Raw genomic sequence first — 17,887 nt, 5'->3', positions numbered from 1 at the left:
TGCTGCCCGGGCTGCCGACTCCGCCTCTTCCCGCTCTCCGCTCCCTTCCACTCCGGGACTGCGGGGAGCTGGGGGAAGGCGGTGCGGACACCATGGCTCGTGTGCTGAGCCGGGACCCGGTGGACATTGAGGTACCCACTCGCCCTGCCGGGACGTGCGGCTGTCATTAGCGGGGAGGGGCTGTGTCCGGCGGCGCCGGCGCCCGATAAAGTTTGGCGGCGTTAGGAAGTGCCTCGCCGCTGCCTGCCGGCGGTGCCCGGAGCCTGGTCCCGCCGCCCCTTTCCGTGCTGTGCCGTGCCGTGCCGTGCCGTGCCGACCAGCCCCGGCACCGGCCCCTGGGCTGTCCTGCCGCCCGGGCAGCCGCAGCCCTGGCGGGCAGGGGCTGTCGGGGCAGCGCCGGGCGCACCGCTGCAGCCGCGCCCCTGCCCCCGTTCTCGGCACGGTGAGCGCGGCCGGCGCCCGGCCGGGGGGCGTAAGGGGGCGGTGTCCGCCGCCTCCCCTCTGCTCGCCGCCTCCTGTCACTCCCCGGCCAACTCGAGGGCAGGATGTGACCGAGCCCCGTCTCCGGGGTAGGTCGGGCTCCCGGCTCTGGCAGGGTTCCTGAGGGGCGGGGCTGCTCGGGGGCCGTGACCTGTGAGCCCTGGACGGTCTCAAGGTCCGTGGCCTCGGGCTCAGCGTCCCGTGGCTGCCTGTGGGCCAGCGCAGCTGTGCGGGACCCGGCTCATCGCTGTCCTGCCGTGGGTCAAGCTGCGCTCACGGACTGCACCCGGTCTGTTCGGACCAAAACAATTGCATGGCAGGCTGAGCAGGAGTGCCGGGCTAGCAGCCTCGCTGCAAGAGGCGTTCTCACCTGTGGCGCTTAAGGTTTTTGCGTGACATTGCTTGCTGCAGGTCGTACTGTCTGCTGGAAGCAGGGTCCGGACGTGGCCCTGGGAGGGCGGAGCTGAGGTGGGGTGTGACCGAGGCGGGTGCCCTGGCGCACGTGGTGAGCTCCCGCTGGAGTTAGCCAGGTTGCAAGGCTGGACTTCAAGGTAGCATTTTCCCACCTTTCCCAGAACCTCACATTTAGCTGTAAACTTCAGCTCTTTGTGAAGAGTCTAGTAAAACAAAAGCAATAATAAACGAACTTGAGATTGATAGTCTTGTTTTAGCCTGACACAACTTTTTGTTGTGGTATACCTTGAAGTGTAAAATGTTAAGTTTAGTTTGGGCTGTTGCAGCTCATTGAGGCCCAGACATAATACACAAATACACACAGCAAAAACTTGAACACATCTCTAGGTTAGTTGTGACTGAATTTTATCATTAGTTCTCATATTGAGTTTTTTGTGTCCAGTCCATTCCCTAGCTGAGCTGCTGTTTAAACCGTGACTAATGTCCAGAAATGATCTTACAGATACTCTGATAAAACTGAAGCATGGAATGGATAGGAAGAATGAACTATCACAGAAGTCTTCCTGGCAATTGGGAAGACACTGTGGTATGAAATCAGCACTGTCTTCTACCAGCTCCGTGTTTTCAGAGCAGCTAGTCTTGGATTTTTCTTCAAATCTTAAAGTTCATTTTTCTATGATAAAGCTTTGATTTTAGTTGTTTGGGTTTTTGAGTACTTTCCTTAAATTTTTAATGCAAAATGTTTCTTGTATAGCATTGTTTTGCATTTTCGGATACTTATTACTCAGATTCAAAGAACAATGTTATGGTAGGATCCTATGTTGGTAATAGTATGCAGTACTACATGGTTTAGGAGATGAGTTGATGGATTTTTAAAAGGCTGGTGTTTGCTTTATTCAGTTTCAGATACAAACTTTGGTCAGTATCTCGCTGTATATTTGTTTTCAGCAGCCATTTAAACTAGCAAGGAAATCAACGCAGTCTCCTTCTAACTAAATGTACTGTCCTGTCCTTCCCTCATCTATTAGAATAAATTTAGTTGTTGTATGGTTGGTCTCACAGATGAATATATCAATAATTACTGACAATCTAATTATTGCAGCATTGTAGACCTATTGTGGGGTTTTTTATTTTTTTGGGGTTTTTTTCTTTCCTCCCTCTGCATAGGACTTTATTTTTTTTGGGGAAGGAAGTACTGCATTTTCAAAAAATGTGTTTTATCTTTGTCTTGTCTTTGAAGTAGGGACAGTGCCTGCTAGCTAATCCTATCATTGCAGATAAATATTTTCAGTAATTTGTTTGTTGAGTGGAGGAGTCTATCAGTGTGAGCACTGGCAGCACAACTTGAATATTTTGGTCACTTTCTTGGCTACAGTGTAAAAACTGAACCAATGATTTAATGAAATTTGTCTCAATAGTTAGCATCTCAAATTCAAGTTCATATAATAAAATATTAAAAATGATTTCTTAAGTTCTGGTGCTACTTTACAATGTATTTAAATAGTTAAGGCTGGATAGAGACATGTCACTGGTTAAAGAAGAGCCAAGAATCTGTGCTAGAAGTAGCTAAAATCACTGATAGTTCTCCAAGTTATTTTACAAAAGAAAAATTCCAGGAAACTGTCCCTGAGGGATCTTGTCCCCCTTCCTTGGCTTAGCCAGCAGCTTCAGCCTCTGGACCTAACTAAATAAAATTAATAAATTACATAGAGAGTTGTTTTTTCTAAAATCTGCCTTCCAAATTGTGGAAGACTAGGCGTGTTGTCATTTAAATGCTTTTTGTTGTGATTTATATGCTTTTATCCAATTTTATTTTTTAAACACTAAAACAAAAATACCACCCAAAATACCAAAGCAAAACAACAACTCTCCCCTCAACTACCAGCAACTCCACAAACCCCAAACACTGCCTTTTTAAAAATAAAGTCAACTATCAAAGTGTGCTGCTGATGCTCCTTGGACACTGATACTCTAAGCAAAAGGAAAGAAAGCTTCTTTAAAAATAGCTCCATGTGAAAGTACCTACCTTGGATTTATGGTATAAGGACTTGCCTTGGGTTTTTGTTTATTATCTCTCTAAATCTTTACAAGAACTTTTGAAATCTACACTATGAGGGCAGCATTTCCTTTCTAACTTGTAATGTGAAACTGTTAAATGTTCATTTGAGCTCCAGAGAGCGTTTACAGACTTCATGTAAACTTCCCAATGATACTCTGGGAAGGAAAGTCTTCCATTCTTTTGTCTTCTCTTTTGTTTCACCCGATTCCTGACTATCACTGTGTGTAAACCATATATAATTACATCTATTGCAATCTTCAGGATTCTTTGAAGAATTGAAGTTGTCAAGTCAAGTATTCAGAAATTAATGAATTGCAAAATGAATAGAACAGAATCTTGAATGACATAGTTTAGCATTGTTCTCTGCACCCTGTGTTTTCCTGACTGCATTCCAGTGTTGCTCTGCAGTCTCTCCTCCTTACTCAGTGATGTTTGGGTAGTGGATACTTTCCAGCTCTTTGCCCCCGCCCCCGACTACAGTCTGGGGAGAAGAGTAGGTCTCTCAGTTTTTTGGAAGGGACTTCTTCTCAGCAGAGTGGGGACACTGTGCCACATTGCTGTCACAAACCTGAAACATTCACAGAAAATCAAAACCAGCCCCTCAACACAAGTTAGTATGAAGCAGCAGTATTGTTCTGGCAGTAGGTAGGCAGTATGTTGGCACTTCACAGATCTGTCCTTCCTTCTGAATCGTGTGTGTAGGTTTAAAGGGGAACTGGGTGTTGATGAGTGGGTAATTTCCTGCTAGACCAGCAGTTGGGTACCTAGAATGCTGTCACAGCAGTTTCCACCCCAACACTGATGCTTGACTTGGGAGAATAAAATGAAAGGTGCAAAGGGCTAGAGCCATGCTCTGAAATTGCAACCAGGGAATTGTGTGAAAATTATCAGTGTAAATTTGGGTCACTTTCTCTTAAAATGCAATGTTCAATGAACAATGAACTAATAATTATGTTATGCTTTCTCTTCATTTAGCTTCAGAAAGTATAAATGGCTCTTAAATCATGTATTTTCATTTCAAAAGTTATATAATTCACCCACGTATTTCTTTGGTGTTACTTCAGGGTTCAGAGGAATGTTTCCTAAGGGCCAGACTGTGCTCATTGGGTGCTGACCTTAGTGAGGACACAAGAGGCTCCAGGAGTTCTTCAATGCTCAGTAGGCAGCGTGTTTGTTGATTTTGAGTTCCTTCAGCAGCAAGTTCTACACTGCTGTCTGAATGTCCTAATGAATGTGGGATGAGGTTATGGGCTATTTGAGCAGCTCACTGATGGTACAGACAGTACATCTGCACTCAAGGCCTGCAGCTGGTTCTAGAGTCAGCCAGAGGAGCAGAGTCCTTTATGCCATGTTTCCTGCTGCATGGAAGGGTCACTTGGGAAGTGCTCCTAAGTCTTGAGAAACCATTATTGTACAGCCTGCAAATTCCATAGTGTTTTAAGCAGCAGATTTGATAGTGGTGGCAGTTCTTAATTCCCTGGGATATACTTAGTAGCTGTTACCAAGCATGGGCAAGGACAGCAAGGTAGGCAACTTTCACATGTTGGGCTTATTTTTCTCCCAATGCAAATGGACAAGAACAGTGGAAAAACTGCAGGTAGAAAGGTATGTTTGAGAGCTAGGCTTGGTGTGCTCACAGTGGGAAGCAGGGCAAGGATTGAAAAATAAAGAATACTGTAAAAACCAGGAAACCTCCAGCAAAATAGCAGGGAACTCTACTAGTCAGCATGGCTCACAAAGTTGTTAGGCAAAGGTCGTGTGAATAAATAACTGAAGCTAGCTTTCTTTGATCTAGGCTAAACTTTTATTTTAAAAGCCCCACTTATTACAGTGTCTCTCTGTTGTAAATACCTGTTAGTTTTTTGAAGTTCCATAATGAAGCTTTAATATGTAGAGTGTTTTTATGCTACTGCTTTATAGCTTGTTGTGATGATCAGATGGCTGTTCCAGACTGATGGCTGTGTCTTCCTGGGGTCATTTGACAAGCAGTCAGTGAGAAAACAAAACTTTGCTGTTTTTGCTTAATGAATTTCTCAAGCCTTTTCATTGTTTTAGTGGTTTTATTGTAATAAACTCTTAGCTGAGTGGAACAGCAATTATAGCATGATTGCTTAGACCTTGTGGAAGATTATAGACCACAATTATCATGTCTGTCTTAGAGAATTGAACAATGATTTACTCATCAGGTTAAAATTTGATCTGGCAAGTAGGAAGGAAAGTCTTCTGTGTGAAACATTTTTTCTTTTCACGTTTTATATGCAAATCCTGTTGATGCTCAAGGAATTATGTATGGTCTTTCCTCTACTGTTGATAGTCTGCCAGATTGTAGCAGTCAAGCCCTCCAAATAATTATGTCGGGAAAAAAAAATCATGCTTTTCAAAACTTGTACTTTTAATTTTTCTTCAACCTTTGTGTTTTAATGTTACTTATAAATTAAACTCTCATTTTTTCCCCATCCTTTAAATTTTTACTTTTTTTGTGAGGTCTTTCATGTAAGAACTGCTACTGTCACCCTTCTCATGGCCGAGATTTACAATTAATCTGCAGTTAGCAACTCTGAAAATAAGAAGGAACTGAAATTGATTTTATTTTAGTTACAGAAATGAATTTTGTGATGATTTTATGTTGTAGACCAAACTGGAATTTTATTCTTTCCTCTGCTTAGTGTCATATCTTTTAAGAAAGTGTAACTACATGCTGATATAGAAAGCTGATGTCCATGAGGCAGGATTTTGCCAATCAGCTGTGACAAGAGTGCAGCACTGCAGGGCAGGCATTTGAGATGCATTTGGAAAAGTGCAGTTTTAGCAGCAAGGCAGGACTTGCCCAGTTTTCAGTGCAGTCCAGAGGGGTGTGGCTGTGTCTGATGGGACACAAGATTGCTTGGCTCTGTCCATCCTACTGGCCAGTGTACATGTGCAGGGCAGTTTGTGCTACCCAAAGACACAAGCTACTGCTTTTCAAATTAACACTTTGAAAAATTCTACTGTCCATCCTATCCTATCCTATTCCATTTTGCCAGTGTCAGTAAAATGACCCAGGGAACACAAAAGTAACTGGCACTGGGTTGGGAGCACGCTTCTAGTTAAAATATTGAGAAAAGCTGAAATTCCTGGTGGCTACAGACAAGCTGGATTGAATGTGTCCTGTTTGTTCTGGCTATGCTAACCCTTTGACAGCACTGAGTTCAAATCAAAAACTGCTTTCTCTCCCTCCCTGGTTGCCTGGCAACCTCCCTCCTCTTATTAGCATATGATTTCTATTCCTTTTTTTATTTCATCAGTACAGTGTTACACACTCTGCTCCCTGCCCTGTGCTGCTGCCTTTGAGAAGAGCAGGATTTGTGCCTTTATATGAGACTTCGGCAAGTATGTGATTTGGCAAAGAAATCAAACATTTGGGATTAGGAACCTTTGGCCATAAATGCCTTATCAGAAGCTCAGAGGGTGGTTGTTTGTGTGGGCATGTTTTTCAAAGTCTTTTCAGTTTCATTTGCTGTCATTTTTATACTAAGGGCAGAATTCTTGCAAATCAGCACAGCATAAATCTCTGGCATCTCTACATATGCAGAGCATCAGTTTGTGAAACCTGCCAACGGGGATTGGCTACACAGATCTTGGGGGGCATTTTGTCCTCTTGGTCTTTATGCAGTTCCGTAATGCAAATGCAATGCCATAATTCGAAATATAAATTTTAAAAAAATCCAGGTCAAATTGTGATTGGGGAAGAAGACAGCTAGAGAAGTAAGTGTGAGAATTGAACTAAATTCTCCAGTTTTCTTCTCATAATAATGCTTTTTTGAAATTAGGACATTTTGCCTTTCATTTGGGCAGGCATATTCTTTTATGAAATAACAGGTGATTCAGACTGGGTCTGTAGTTTAAATTGCTTTTTTTCTGTTCATAAGCTCTTACAACTATAATAAAGACCCCATTTTTTTTTGCTATTGCATAGGCCAAAGAATGTACGATTCAAGTAGGAGTAGAAAAAACAACACTAACAACAGAAGCTGAGGAGGAAATTACAAAGCATGTAAGTTTGAGGGGTGTTTATATCAAGATATGTAAAGGAGTTTTTTCTTAATATTATCCAAATCATAAATCGTTAATGAAATAATCTACTTTTTCAACATCCTTGTTCTGAAGGAGGGTCAGGTGTCTCAGGAAGTATTTAAGGGGGTTGCTGGGGCATGTGGGAAAAAAATGAGGGAGGCCAAAGCTCAGTTCGAACTTAATTTGGCAACTTTTATAAAGGATAATAAAAATATTTTTATAAATGTATTAATGGCAAAAGGAAGGGTGAGGCCAACCTTTGTTCTCTACCGGTTGTGGGAAGTAACTTAGTAATTGCAGATAAGAAGGCAGCGGAAGTGCTTAACACCTTCTTTGCCTCAGCCTTTAGTAGGAAGATGGCTTGTCCCCAGGACAGCTGTCTTCCTGGGCTAGTGGATGGTGTCAAGGAGCAGAATGGTCCCCCTGTTATCCAGGAGGAGGCAGTCAGAGAACTGCTGAGCTGCTTGGATGTTCATAAATCTATGGGACCAGATGGGATCCATTCCAGGGTGATGAGGGAGCTGGCAGATGAGCTTGTAAAGCCACTCTCCATCATTTACCAACAATCCTGGCTCCCTGGGGAGGTTCCAGATGACTGGAAACTGGCCAATGTGTCACCCATTCACAAAAAGGGTGGGAACGAGTATCCTGGTAATTATAGGCCAGTCAGCCTGACCTCAGTACCCAGTAAGGTGATGGAACAGTTTATAGTGAGTGTCATCATACAGCGCTTACAGGATGGTGAGGGTATCAGACCCAGCATAGGTTCAGGAGAGGTAGGTTGGGTTTGACCAACCTGATCTCCTTTTATGACCAGGTGACCTTCCTGGTGGATGCAGGGAAGGTTGTGGATGTTGTCTATTTGGACTTCAGCAAGGCCTTTGACACTGTCTCCCACAGCACACTCCTAGACATGCTGGCAGCCCGTGGCTTGGACAGGAGCACTCTGTGCTGGGTTCAGAACTGGCTGGATGGCTGGGCCCGGAGGGAGGTGGTGAATGGTGCTGCATCCAGCTGGCAGCCATTCACCAGTGGTGTCCTTCAGGGGTCTGTGGTGGGACCAGTTCTGTTCAATATCTTCATTGATTACATGGATGAGAGGATTGAGTATTTCATTAGTAAGTTTGTGGATGACACTAAGCTGGCAGCATGTGTTGAGCCTGTGGGAAATATAGGTTGGATATTAGGAAAAAGTTTTTTACAGAAAGAGTGATAAAGTACTGTAATGGTCTGCCCAGGGAGGTGATGGAGTCACAATCCCTGGATTTGTTTAAAGAAAGATTGGATGTGGCACTTGGTGCCATGGTTTAGTTGAAGTGTTGGGGCATGGGTCTATTAGGGCATGGGACTCAATGATCTTGAAGGTCTCTTCCAACCTAGTGATTCTGTGATTCTTACGCTATGGTCTGTTTGGCAATTTCACTTATTTCCTCTGTCAAAATACTTAGACCTTCCTGTGAAACATCTGGGTTCTTACTGTAGTCATAGCTGCCTTCCTAAACCAGGGCAGAATTTTAAGTGGTTTTAGGTCTCGCAGAGACATTTGAATTAAGAGTTAGCCCACCTATAAGAGTATTTTGTTTTTAATAATGCTTCCAGTATTTAAAGATATAATTTCAGAAAGCATTCTTAGTTTGATAAATATTAATGTATGTGATGTTGGTATTTAATTTGTAGATTTAAAGTGATAAACACAATGAAGTCCTTGAAATGCCAAACCTTTCATCTCTGCTCAAGCCAAGGTTCAATTTTATTTTCAGTATGACATTTGCTGCCTGAAGTGTTACAAGTGACTTGACCTTAAAATTACCTTTATTTTAGTTCATTGAAATGGTTGGCCTTTCCAGTTCAACTTGACACCAACAGTGCAAATGGGAGAAGGCACACATGCTTGCCTGTGACTCTATTTGAAAGCAAATTAAAAAGGTATCTAGGTGATGAATCTAAATATTTCCATTTAGATGAGATGCTAGTCATCAGTTAAAGGCAATCATGGTGCATTCTGACATTTTAATTTCAGGTTCAAAAACAATTATATATGTAATTAAGGAGCAAAGTGTCCAGGCAGCTAACCTGTCTGATTTACGTGTCTTGTTGGTGTGTGTGTGTTGTTTTTTTTTTAATAGAGGTACCTGTGCACACCACTTTGAAACTGTAGAAGGTGGAAAAATGGAAGGTTTGATTTTAGTTAATGTGTTCTTCCTAAGGACACTCTTCAAGTATTAGTCACACATTCAATGTCATTAGGTTTGTATTTATCGTGGAGATTGGACTCCACTCCATTTGCAAAGAGGTTGTTGTGATACCTAGTTTATTTATTAGTATATTGCTGCATGTTTGCCTTGGTTTTTGGTGTGATTTTGTTGACTGTGCTCTGAGAGGCCTTATTTAAATTGGAACATCCATTGGAATGAACTTTCCTGGCTGGGTTTCTCTCAGGCAGCAAAACATTTGGCCAATGTGGAGAGAATGAAGCAGGCTGCTGTGTATGTCTCCTAAGGCAGGGATGTTTTGTTGTGCTGTGCACTCTGTGCAGGGCTGTCTGCCCAGCCTTGAGAGAGGTCCTCATGCTGCCCAGTTGCATTTCTGTCAGTCAATTAAGGAATGAGAATATTGTGCTCTGAAGGGAGCCCTTTGCACTCTTGCGATGAAAGGACAGAAGGCAGGATGAGCTTCTGAGAGAGGAAAAAATGCTAATAAATATGTGGAGGGATCTACAGGGAAGAAGAAATAAAATACACACTGAAAGCAGGCTATTGCTGAGTTTAATAATCACAGCATTTTCCTGTCCAGACGTTTTACTGTTAGCATCTATACTAACATCTTGCTCATTATGAAATGCTTGGGTTTTCACTGATTGTGAAGGGCACTCTATGAAACCCAACTCTATTCTGCTCTTAACAATACGCTGACTACCCTTCCATCCAGGCATATCTAGCATCCATGCAAAACTCCAGAATTCATTTGTGAAAGTAGGTAGAAGTGTTAGAATAAGTTATTAAAAATGTAGACCCATAATGGGAGCAAAGAAGATTGGAAGCATAAAGGGAGGTTTTACACCTGGAAGTTATTATAGTTATTTAGATTGAGCGAGAATAATAACCAATTGTTTTCTAAGATGTATGACACATTTATGAAAAACCTTGAAGGATAAATGGATCTTTTTAGTATGCTACTTCCACAAAGGACTCTATGAATAAAATAATAGTGAGAGAACTCTCAGTGGATGCTGAATACTGCTAATTGATGAAATTATTACTTATTACACTGCAACTGAACTCTGCTTAGAAACACTATTTTCAGTATGATTTTTTGAAAATGACAGCTGAAATGTAAGAGGCTTTGTATTGAAAGTGAATAGTGATAATTTCTTGATATCTTTGAAATGAAAGATATTTCAATGACAGTTGAAACTGAAAAAAGTGTTTTTTCTTAAGTGCACAGATCATGGACTATGACTATGAAAATAAAATGAACTTTTCTAAAATCAATAAAGTAGACAATGTGGATTTATGAGGCATTTTAAAAATAACTTCAAGTATTCTATTTATAATAAAGCAGTCAATTATTTGTGTCAGCAGTTTTCATATTATGTCACATTTTAAGGTTAAAAATTGGGTTTGTGAGATAGAGTGTAGCCATCATATTAAGGAAAACTCTTAATTCTAAATTAAATCAGTATTGAAGAATACTGCTGATTTACTGCTCAGGGCAAAAACGGGAATGAGTACCAGATTTTCCTTGGTTTTCTGTTGATGAAATTAGAGCCTGCTGTCCTTCTTGGTGTGTCTAGTTAGGTCTGTATACTAACTCTTATGGATTGTTATCAGTAATTGGTGTGAGCATCTGCGCTCAAAGGATCACGTGTAGTGTAACATTTTGGAATATGATACGGGTGAATACGAGATCTAATTTTAGCCTTAGCAAATCTGTTCATCAGTGCTAAGATGAACCTCTCTGTTAATTTCAACAGACTGCAGCATCTGAGGGACAAAGTAGGCTTGTGCAGATTTGTGCACACGCTCGTGTGTGGATGTGTGTGTATGCTACAGGAACACAAGATGGGAGATTAAAAGTGGTTCCCAGACTTACTCTGTTTCTCTTTTAAAGTTGTTTGTTATTGCCCTTTTTTCAGTTCCAATTGAAAATGCAAAATTTGAAAGATTTTAGTAAGCACGAACATAGCTTTTCAAAACAGATGGAAGTGAGAAAGTGACAAAAGAGTTGGGAGGAAAAAAAGCGAAGAAGATAACCACAACAGAAGCTGTTCTAGGATGCTGATGATGAAATGTAGAAATAAAATGAATACAGAACAGAAAAAAATGAAAATATTATCTTTTCTGAAAGTATCTATAGTGTGAGTAAAGTGCCAGAAGTCAGCAGTAACCAATACTAAGATGAAGGGCCAGTACTCTTTTGTTAGGATAGGGTATGATAAGAAAGAGATTCTGGAAGACTGCAAAATAAGAATTGATTCTTCAGTGAAGCAGAATAGCTTGTATGCTGCTAAATCATGGCACTAGGTGAGGAGATAAGATGAATTGATTTAGGAACCCCAAGAAGTATTTAGCACAAAAGCAAAGTTAGATAGTTTTTAAATCCCAGTATAATGTTCTTTAGGCACTTAACCAATGAGCCCTTAGTGAAAAATACATAAGTCTTGAGAGTTGGTCTAAAACTCTTTTAATGCTGGAGCAGGATTCTTGTCATGTTCTGATTTGCTTTTGTAATCTTAACTGAACAGCAGATCAGTTCAACTTCTCATCCAGGTTTTCCTTCCATCCTGTGCAGGACAAATCAGGAACATGGGGATGGAGGCCTTCTTGTTCCAGGGGCAACTCCAGTAATTATTAGACTATTTTACAAAAGTGTCTGTTCTTACAATTATTTGTGACACTTCCCCAGTTTTTTCCTTATTTCAAATGGAAGCTGGGAACTCATGTATTTGAGTACAGGTAAGTATTTAAACATGGGTATAGTTTCAGGCTGAGAGCTATCATCCTAGAGGCTGGTGTATAAGTCCAGGAGGGTAAGAGAGAACAACTTGTGGTTATGTACCTCCTGTCTCTTTGGTGTTTTGTCAGACTCATCTAAGGAGTCCTGCTTGGTGTACTGGCAGCGGTGAATCCCTTCCTCAGGTGCTGTAAGAAGAAGCTTAATTGGGCATGCAACTTCCACTCCTGGAGTTAGTCACCTGCCCTTACTTACAAAGCTTCCAGGTCTGTGAATGTAGGCCCTGACTCAGGAAAAGGGAGCAAACAATAGCTAAAAGAAGAGCTGACCTGAAGTCGAGTGGAAAGAGCTCAACATGGCTCAACTATATCCTGAGCTGCATCAAAAGAAGTGTGGTCAGCAGGTCAAAGGAGGTGATTCTTCCACTCTACTCTGCCCTTTTAAGACCTCTACCTAGAGTATTGCACCCAGCTCTGAGGTCCCCAACATAAAGAAGATGTGGACTTTTTACAGTGAGTCCAGAGGAGAGCCAGAAAAATGGTCAGAGGGCTGGAATACCTCTCTTCTGAAGACAGGCTGAGAGAGTTGGGGTTTTCAGAAGAGAAGGCCTTAGAGCAGCCTTCTGGTACCTGAAGAGGGCCTACAAGAAAGCTGAAGAGGGACTTTTTTTTTTTTACAAGGACATATTGTGGTATGCCGAGGTGGATTGGCTTTAAACTGAAAGAGTGGGTTTAGATGAGATGTTAGGAAGAAATTCTATACTGTGAGGGTGTTAGGATCCAGTTTAAAGCCAGAAAAGCAAAGAAAGCTAAGTCTCTGTGTATAAACCAGAAAGAACTTAGAATGTTGAAAATATACCCAAAACTTATATTAAAACCAAATGAGGTTAGATGTTGGTGCCAAAAAATTGATATGTTTTATTTAATAGTAAAAGAGCCAAAGAGAAAAGAAAGAAAGAAAAGAAGTGTGCATGGGGGTTGGGGAGACAGGGAGAGAGTGACAGGGGTTAGGTTGGAAAAATATCACCCATCCGAGAGTCCCAATGATGTCTTGTTGCTCTCCTCCATCTGGTGGTGAGAGTCCCCTGCCTCATGCCACATGCTGAAGAGTATGGAATTCCCTGGATTAATACATGCTGTGGGCCAGGTGGGAGTGCCCACGTGCCTCCCTTGCAGGGGGCCAGTTTGACACTGTCCCTTGCAACAGGGAGGATCTGTTGCATCATGCTGCAGTGCTCTGGTGCAGGGTCTGGGGACCCCTCTGGAGGGCCTTTGATGGGCCACGTCAGCCCCTTTGCTGTGGATAAGCTTTTCCCCGGGTGAAGGGCTCCTTAGCTGGGCTTCCTTGCCCACGGCAGGATGGGTGGTCATTGCCTCTCCCCAGAGGTCTTTCCAACACACACCCGGAGCCTCTCCCCCCACCCTTTGGTGCCAGGGTCTGTTCCAGCCTGGCAGCTGATAGCCCTGGGGCTGTCATCACCCTGAAAGCATTGGCTTGTACTTTGTCAATGTACCCATCCCTGACTTGATACTTTGTCTTCTCTTCATCGGTGAAGGTCCAGGGCCTTTCAGAGGCCCATTTAGGGTGTGGTGGTGATCTCTTTAGCTTTTGTAATACAGTTCTGCTGTAATAGGCAAAAGTCTTTCATGAAAATGTTTAAGTCATAAATGATAATATTTCAGTCTTTGTGGTGAGGTACTGAACAGGTTGCCCAGAGAAGCTGTGGGTGCTTCATCTCTGGCAGTGTTTGAGGCCAGGCTGAATGGGTTTGAGCAACCTGGTGAAGCAGAAGATACCCCTGCCCATCACAGGGGGATTGGAACTGAATGAGCTTCAAGGTCCCTTCCAATCCAAACCATTCTATGATTCCATGAAGTAAAGATTAAATCCACATTTCTGCAGCTGTCAGGCACGGAAGTGCAGGAAGATGGTACTTACAGAAGAGTAACCTGGGTGTCTTTATTTAGTTTGTAAAAAATGTTGCTTCTGTTACAGCTCTCCCTGTTGCTCTGCGGTATGTGCTCCTGCTCATAACAAAGAGCAAGCAAAGGGATGCTGCTCTGACACAAATGGTTTTTAATACTTCCATCCTAATTGAATGATAGCATTGTGGTCTTGTATCTTCTGTTCTAGGAAAGAGAACTTGGACCTGCCAGCAAGATGGGAATTTTATTTTTTCAAAAGTCTAATACTTAGATTTTGAGGCAGCTTGAAATCCACAGCCTTAGAATCATTACAGTATGTTTACAGGTGAAATATTTTGCTGTAATTTTAGAAAACCTTACAAATGATAAAAATAGTTCTTCCCTGTTCAGAGGTCTCACAGCAGAGGTGTAATTTTGCTTAATAAATAAAAGAATTAGAAAATAATGCTCCTACATATAATGCCCTTTAATAAGTATTTAAAAGTAAGTTTTCTCTATAAGCACGAGGCAAAGTATAATAGATCAGAATCCAAATGTTTGCTGGCATGTTCCTAGATTGGGCAGCCTTATCTCATTATTTTATTTTAAGAATACCACCTCTGCTTCCGCCCCACACATTCATAAGTATTTAATTTCAATAAGATTTGAAAATCAAAATTGTAAGAGTAAGGAACTCCAAGGAATTTTCTATATTTCCTATTACTGATATATGTTCCACTCTTATCTATAGCATGTGAGTTCCTGTATACTTACAGAGTGTCGTGTTTCTTTGCTTGGAGGTGTCAGCATCACTGTGTGCTTCTGCAAAAGAAGACAAGACATTTTAAAATAAAAAGGAGAAACTGGCAACAGTTTCCTCTTGCCTTTCTTGCACGGGCTGTCAAATTTTGTTGCTTGAAAATATGGTGTGGTTTTGGTTTCTTTTAAAATTATCAGACATTTAATAATATTTTATAATATGACTTCACATGTACTTACTGCTTATAGGATGCAATTAACAAATCATTCACATTTCCATTTCTACATGCTAATTATTTTTTTTTCTTTTTGATTAGGATGCTCTGGTGTATGCACAAAGTTAATAGAAAGTCTGTAGTCCCATTGTCAGTTTTGCATTTTACCATTGTATTAAACAGTTGCTATTGAAATTTTTGTAAGAAGTTTGCACAGTAGCTGCAAAAAGGTAGGTTTACTTGTTACTTCTTCGTGTTGCAACAGATTTAGAAAGTCAGTACTGATAGATAGTTGGCATGTTCTTGGAACAAATACAAATGTTCACATTTGTTTCAAGCACTGAATGTACTAGATCTTTTGGATGTATATTGTTAGTCTCATCCTTGCGTTTCAGGTTCATTTATTAGACTTTGAAAATCACCTTTTAACAAAGTTTTCAGAACATTGCTTTGCTCAGCTAAAATTAGTTCCGCTGATTTTGCCAATGATTAAACTTAAGCAGTATTAACTTTGCTAATTTCTCTCCTCTGATCAAAAGTTAGTAGAGCATTCGCTTGTCATTAACAGACATGTCTCTAATGCAGGTTTGGGTTTTGTTTAAGCAAACACTCACAACTGAGGGTCCAATTCAGAGGTTCAATTATGGGCATACAGTAGCCTTTTTTTGGTTCTGACAAAGTTTAATTTCAAAGGCAACTGAGCTTGCTTTGTCTTGTGATCTGTTTGTCTTGTAGAAAAATAGAAGTGAGATGTAAATGATGTGTATGATAGCGATTCTTTTTGCTGTGATCCTTTCAATAAATGACTGTGTGAGTGAGCTCTTACCAAATAACATTTGTATTCCTCATGTAAGAGGGCAATTTAATGTGCAAGTATTTGAGACATAGATCAATTTTACACTGAGGAAACTGAAAAGTTCTGATATACCTGTGATGCAAACCTAGTATTTTTCTGAAGCTTTATGTTTTGATTTGTAAAGGAGGAAGATTTTTTTGTTAGGAAGATGAAAAAAGGTGACTTTGAGTGTAGTGGGTATGGCAGACTGGAGACCATGTACGTGCTTACTTCTAAAGTAATAGCAGTCATGAAGCTAAGAATCAAGGCTGTGACATGAGTTGCTCTGGTTTTTTTTTGGGCACTTTGCCAGTTAGTTGGATGATTAAAGTTGATGTCCAGTTTGGGAGAAAAATTACTAAAATATTAACTGTGTATGTAGAAGGATAGCTGTACAAAATTTTAAAACCTTGCATTTTAAGGGCTGTAAATTAAGTAATGTTTTATTCAGCCAAATGAATACATATAGTGAATTCAATGCTGAGTACATCAACAAGAGCTGTGCTTAGCTATGTCTTCTCTGAATTTTGTATGTAAAGGCTAATATTTTTGGATGTATTTTTTATAGTGCAAAAACTGTAATGATGATCATGTTACATAGTAGTAGTGTCCCTGGAGGAGCCTCAGAACTGATCCTGTGTTGTGGTGAAGTTTAAGCCTGCTTTAGGCTGTGTGGTTTTGATATATATATGCTTGTGTTAAATGCATGAATAATTCACTGATACTGGTACTACTTAGATACTTCAGTAAAGCCTGGAGGGTGAGTATTTGCTTTGGTATTCCCTGTGAGGTTCAACGCGTTTCTGCCGAGATTAGTTGTGTCGAGGAGGTAGCATGCAGAGTTTCCAAGAGCATAATTTACCACCCAGAGCCCTTCCCATAGAGGAGAGTAGTTGGTATCTATGGGAAACAAGTAACACTTTTGGGTTTCATTTTAAGAAACCTTTTAGAATTTACAATAATACCTAGCACAAATGCATTGCTGAGTTAGAGAAATCAAGCGCTAAATCCGGCAGTTAAGTTAACAGCACGATTGTGTAAACCTTGCTTAGGGTTGTGTAATTTTGCTGCTTTGTTCATGTGTAATGCATTAACTTTGTTATGTAACAGAAAGTGCATGAAGTATAACACACTTTTGTTAACATAGATGTATTCATGACTAAGACTTTGCCGACTTTTGCGGGAGTGATTTAGAAAACTGCTCATTTTGTTAAGATGTAGTATTTGTATATTGTGGGAAAATCTGAGGACCAAGAAATTCTGTAGTGGTAAAATTGAAAATCCCAATATCTAAGTACCTAGTAATGGATCTAGGACTACACCTCTAGGATACTGGTATGCTATGAGGGTGTCACAGGGTAAATTGTCATTCTCTAAGTTTTAGAGGCTATGCAAGGGGGGCAAGAAACCAGAATGTTTGTTCTGCTATCAGCAGTTTGTCTTATGGGGAAATGTGAAGATGAAGATATAGCACTGAAATGCTATGTTAAAGGCACCTGGCAGTGCACAGGTAGCACATGCTTATCACTTGGTTATCCATTGGCCTTAGTTCTTGATCCATTTTGAAACTATGACCTTGTGTGGCTCAAAGAAGAAATTTGTCTTGTGATTAAAAGTTGAATATTTTTCCAGCTGGGTTTGAGTTCATGCCTTGGTCATCTTCTACACTGATGTGATTTTTCAACAAAGTTCCTTATTGTGGTTCATCTAATCTCATGAAAACAAATACGTTTGAGTTCTTTAGCCTTTGATTGAAGAGCAATTATACCATTAGTTTCATATTCAGATATACTAGAAAATATTAGTGCAAAAGCCCCAGGTATTTGTTTCTGTCAGTGAAGTAACACTTGCATAGCTTTGAAATTAATTGTTTAGTATGCTCATTACTCTTAGAAAAAATAAATATGTTCTCATTATGTTCACTTGGTGAGCATATGTATCTTGCAATACATTTAATGTTACTTGCTGTGAGGGAGATTACAACTCTTTTTAGGGAAATTGGGTAGATTAATGGAATGGGGTGGGTTAAATTGCTCTCCACATGCATTCCCTAGCATGCCTGGCCTACTCCCGAATTTTAATTGATGTATACAAGAGTGTTCAGCTGAGGGGGCTCTCTGAAGCAACAGGATTAAATCAGGATATAGCTTGTGTATTGCAGGGGCTGGGCTAGGGAAATGAGCTGTGTGCTAAAACAAGGAGACTGACACATGGG

General features: G+C 40.8%; 1 protein-coding gene across 1 annotated transcript in view; it reads left to right on the top strand.

Moving 5' to 3' along the window:
* Positions 1–32: 32 nt before the first annotated feature.
* Positions 33–17,887, top strand: part of DPYD (dihydropyrimidine dehydrogenase) — a 332,821-nt gene continuing 314,966 nt past the window's right edge. Inside the window, exon 1 of the mRNA XM_030953352.1 lies at positions 33–131. Within this exon, the coding sequence (XP_030809212.1) occupies positions 93–131 (39 nt within the window). The 5' untranslated portion in view covers positions 33–92. The remainder of the gene's footprint in view (positions 132–17,887) is intronic.

Source organism: Camarhynchus parvulus, chromosome 8 (assembly GCF_901933205.1).
Source record: "Camarhynchus parvulus chromosome 8, STF_HiC, whole genome shotgun sequence".
In the NCBI taxonomy this organism is placed as follows: domain Eukaryota; kingdom Metazoa; phylum Chordata; class Aves; order Passeriformes; family Thraupidae; genus Camarhynchus; species Camarhynchus parvulus.
The sequence above is the reverse complement of the archived record's forward strand: the minus strand, read 5'-3'. Positions and strand labels throughout refer to the sequence as shown.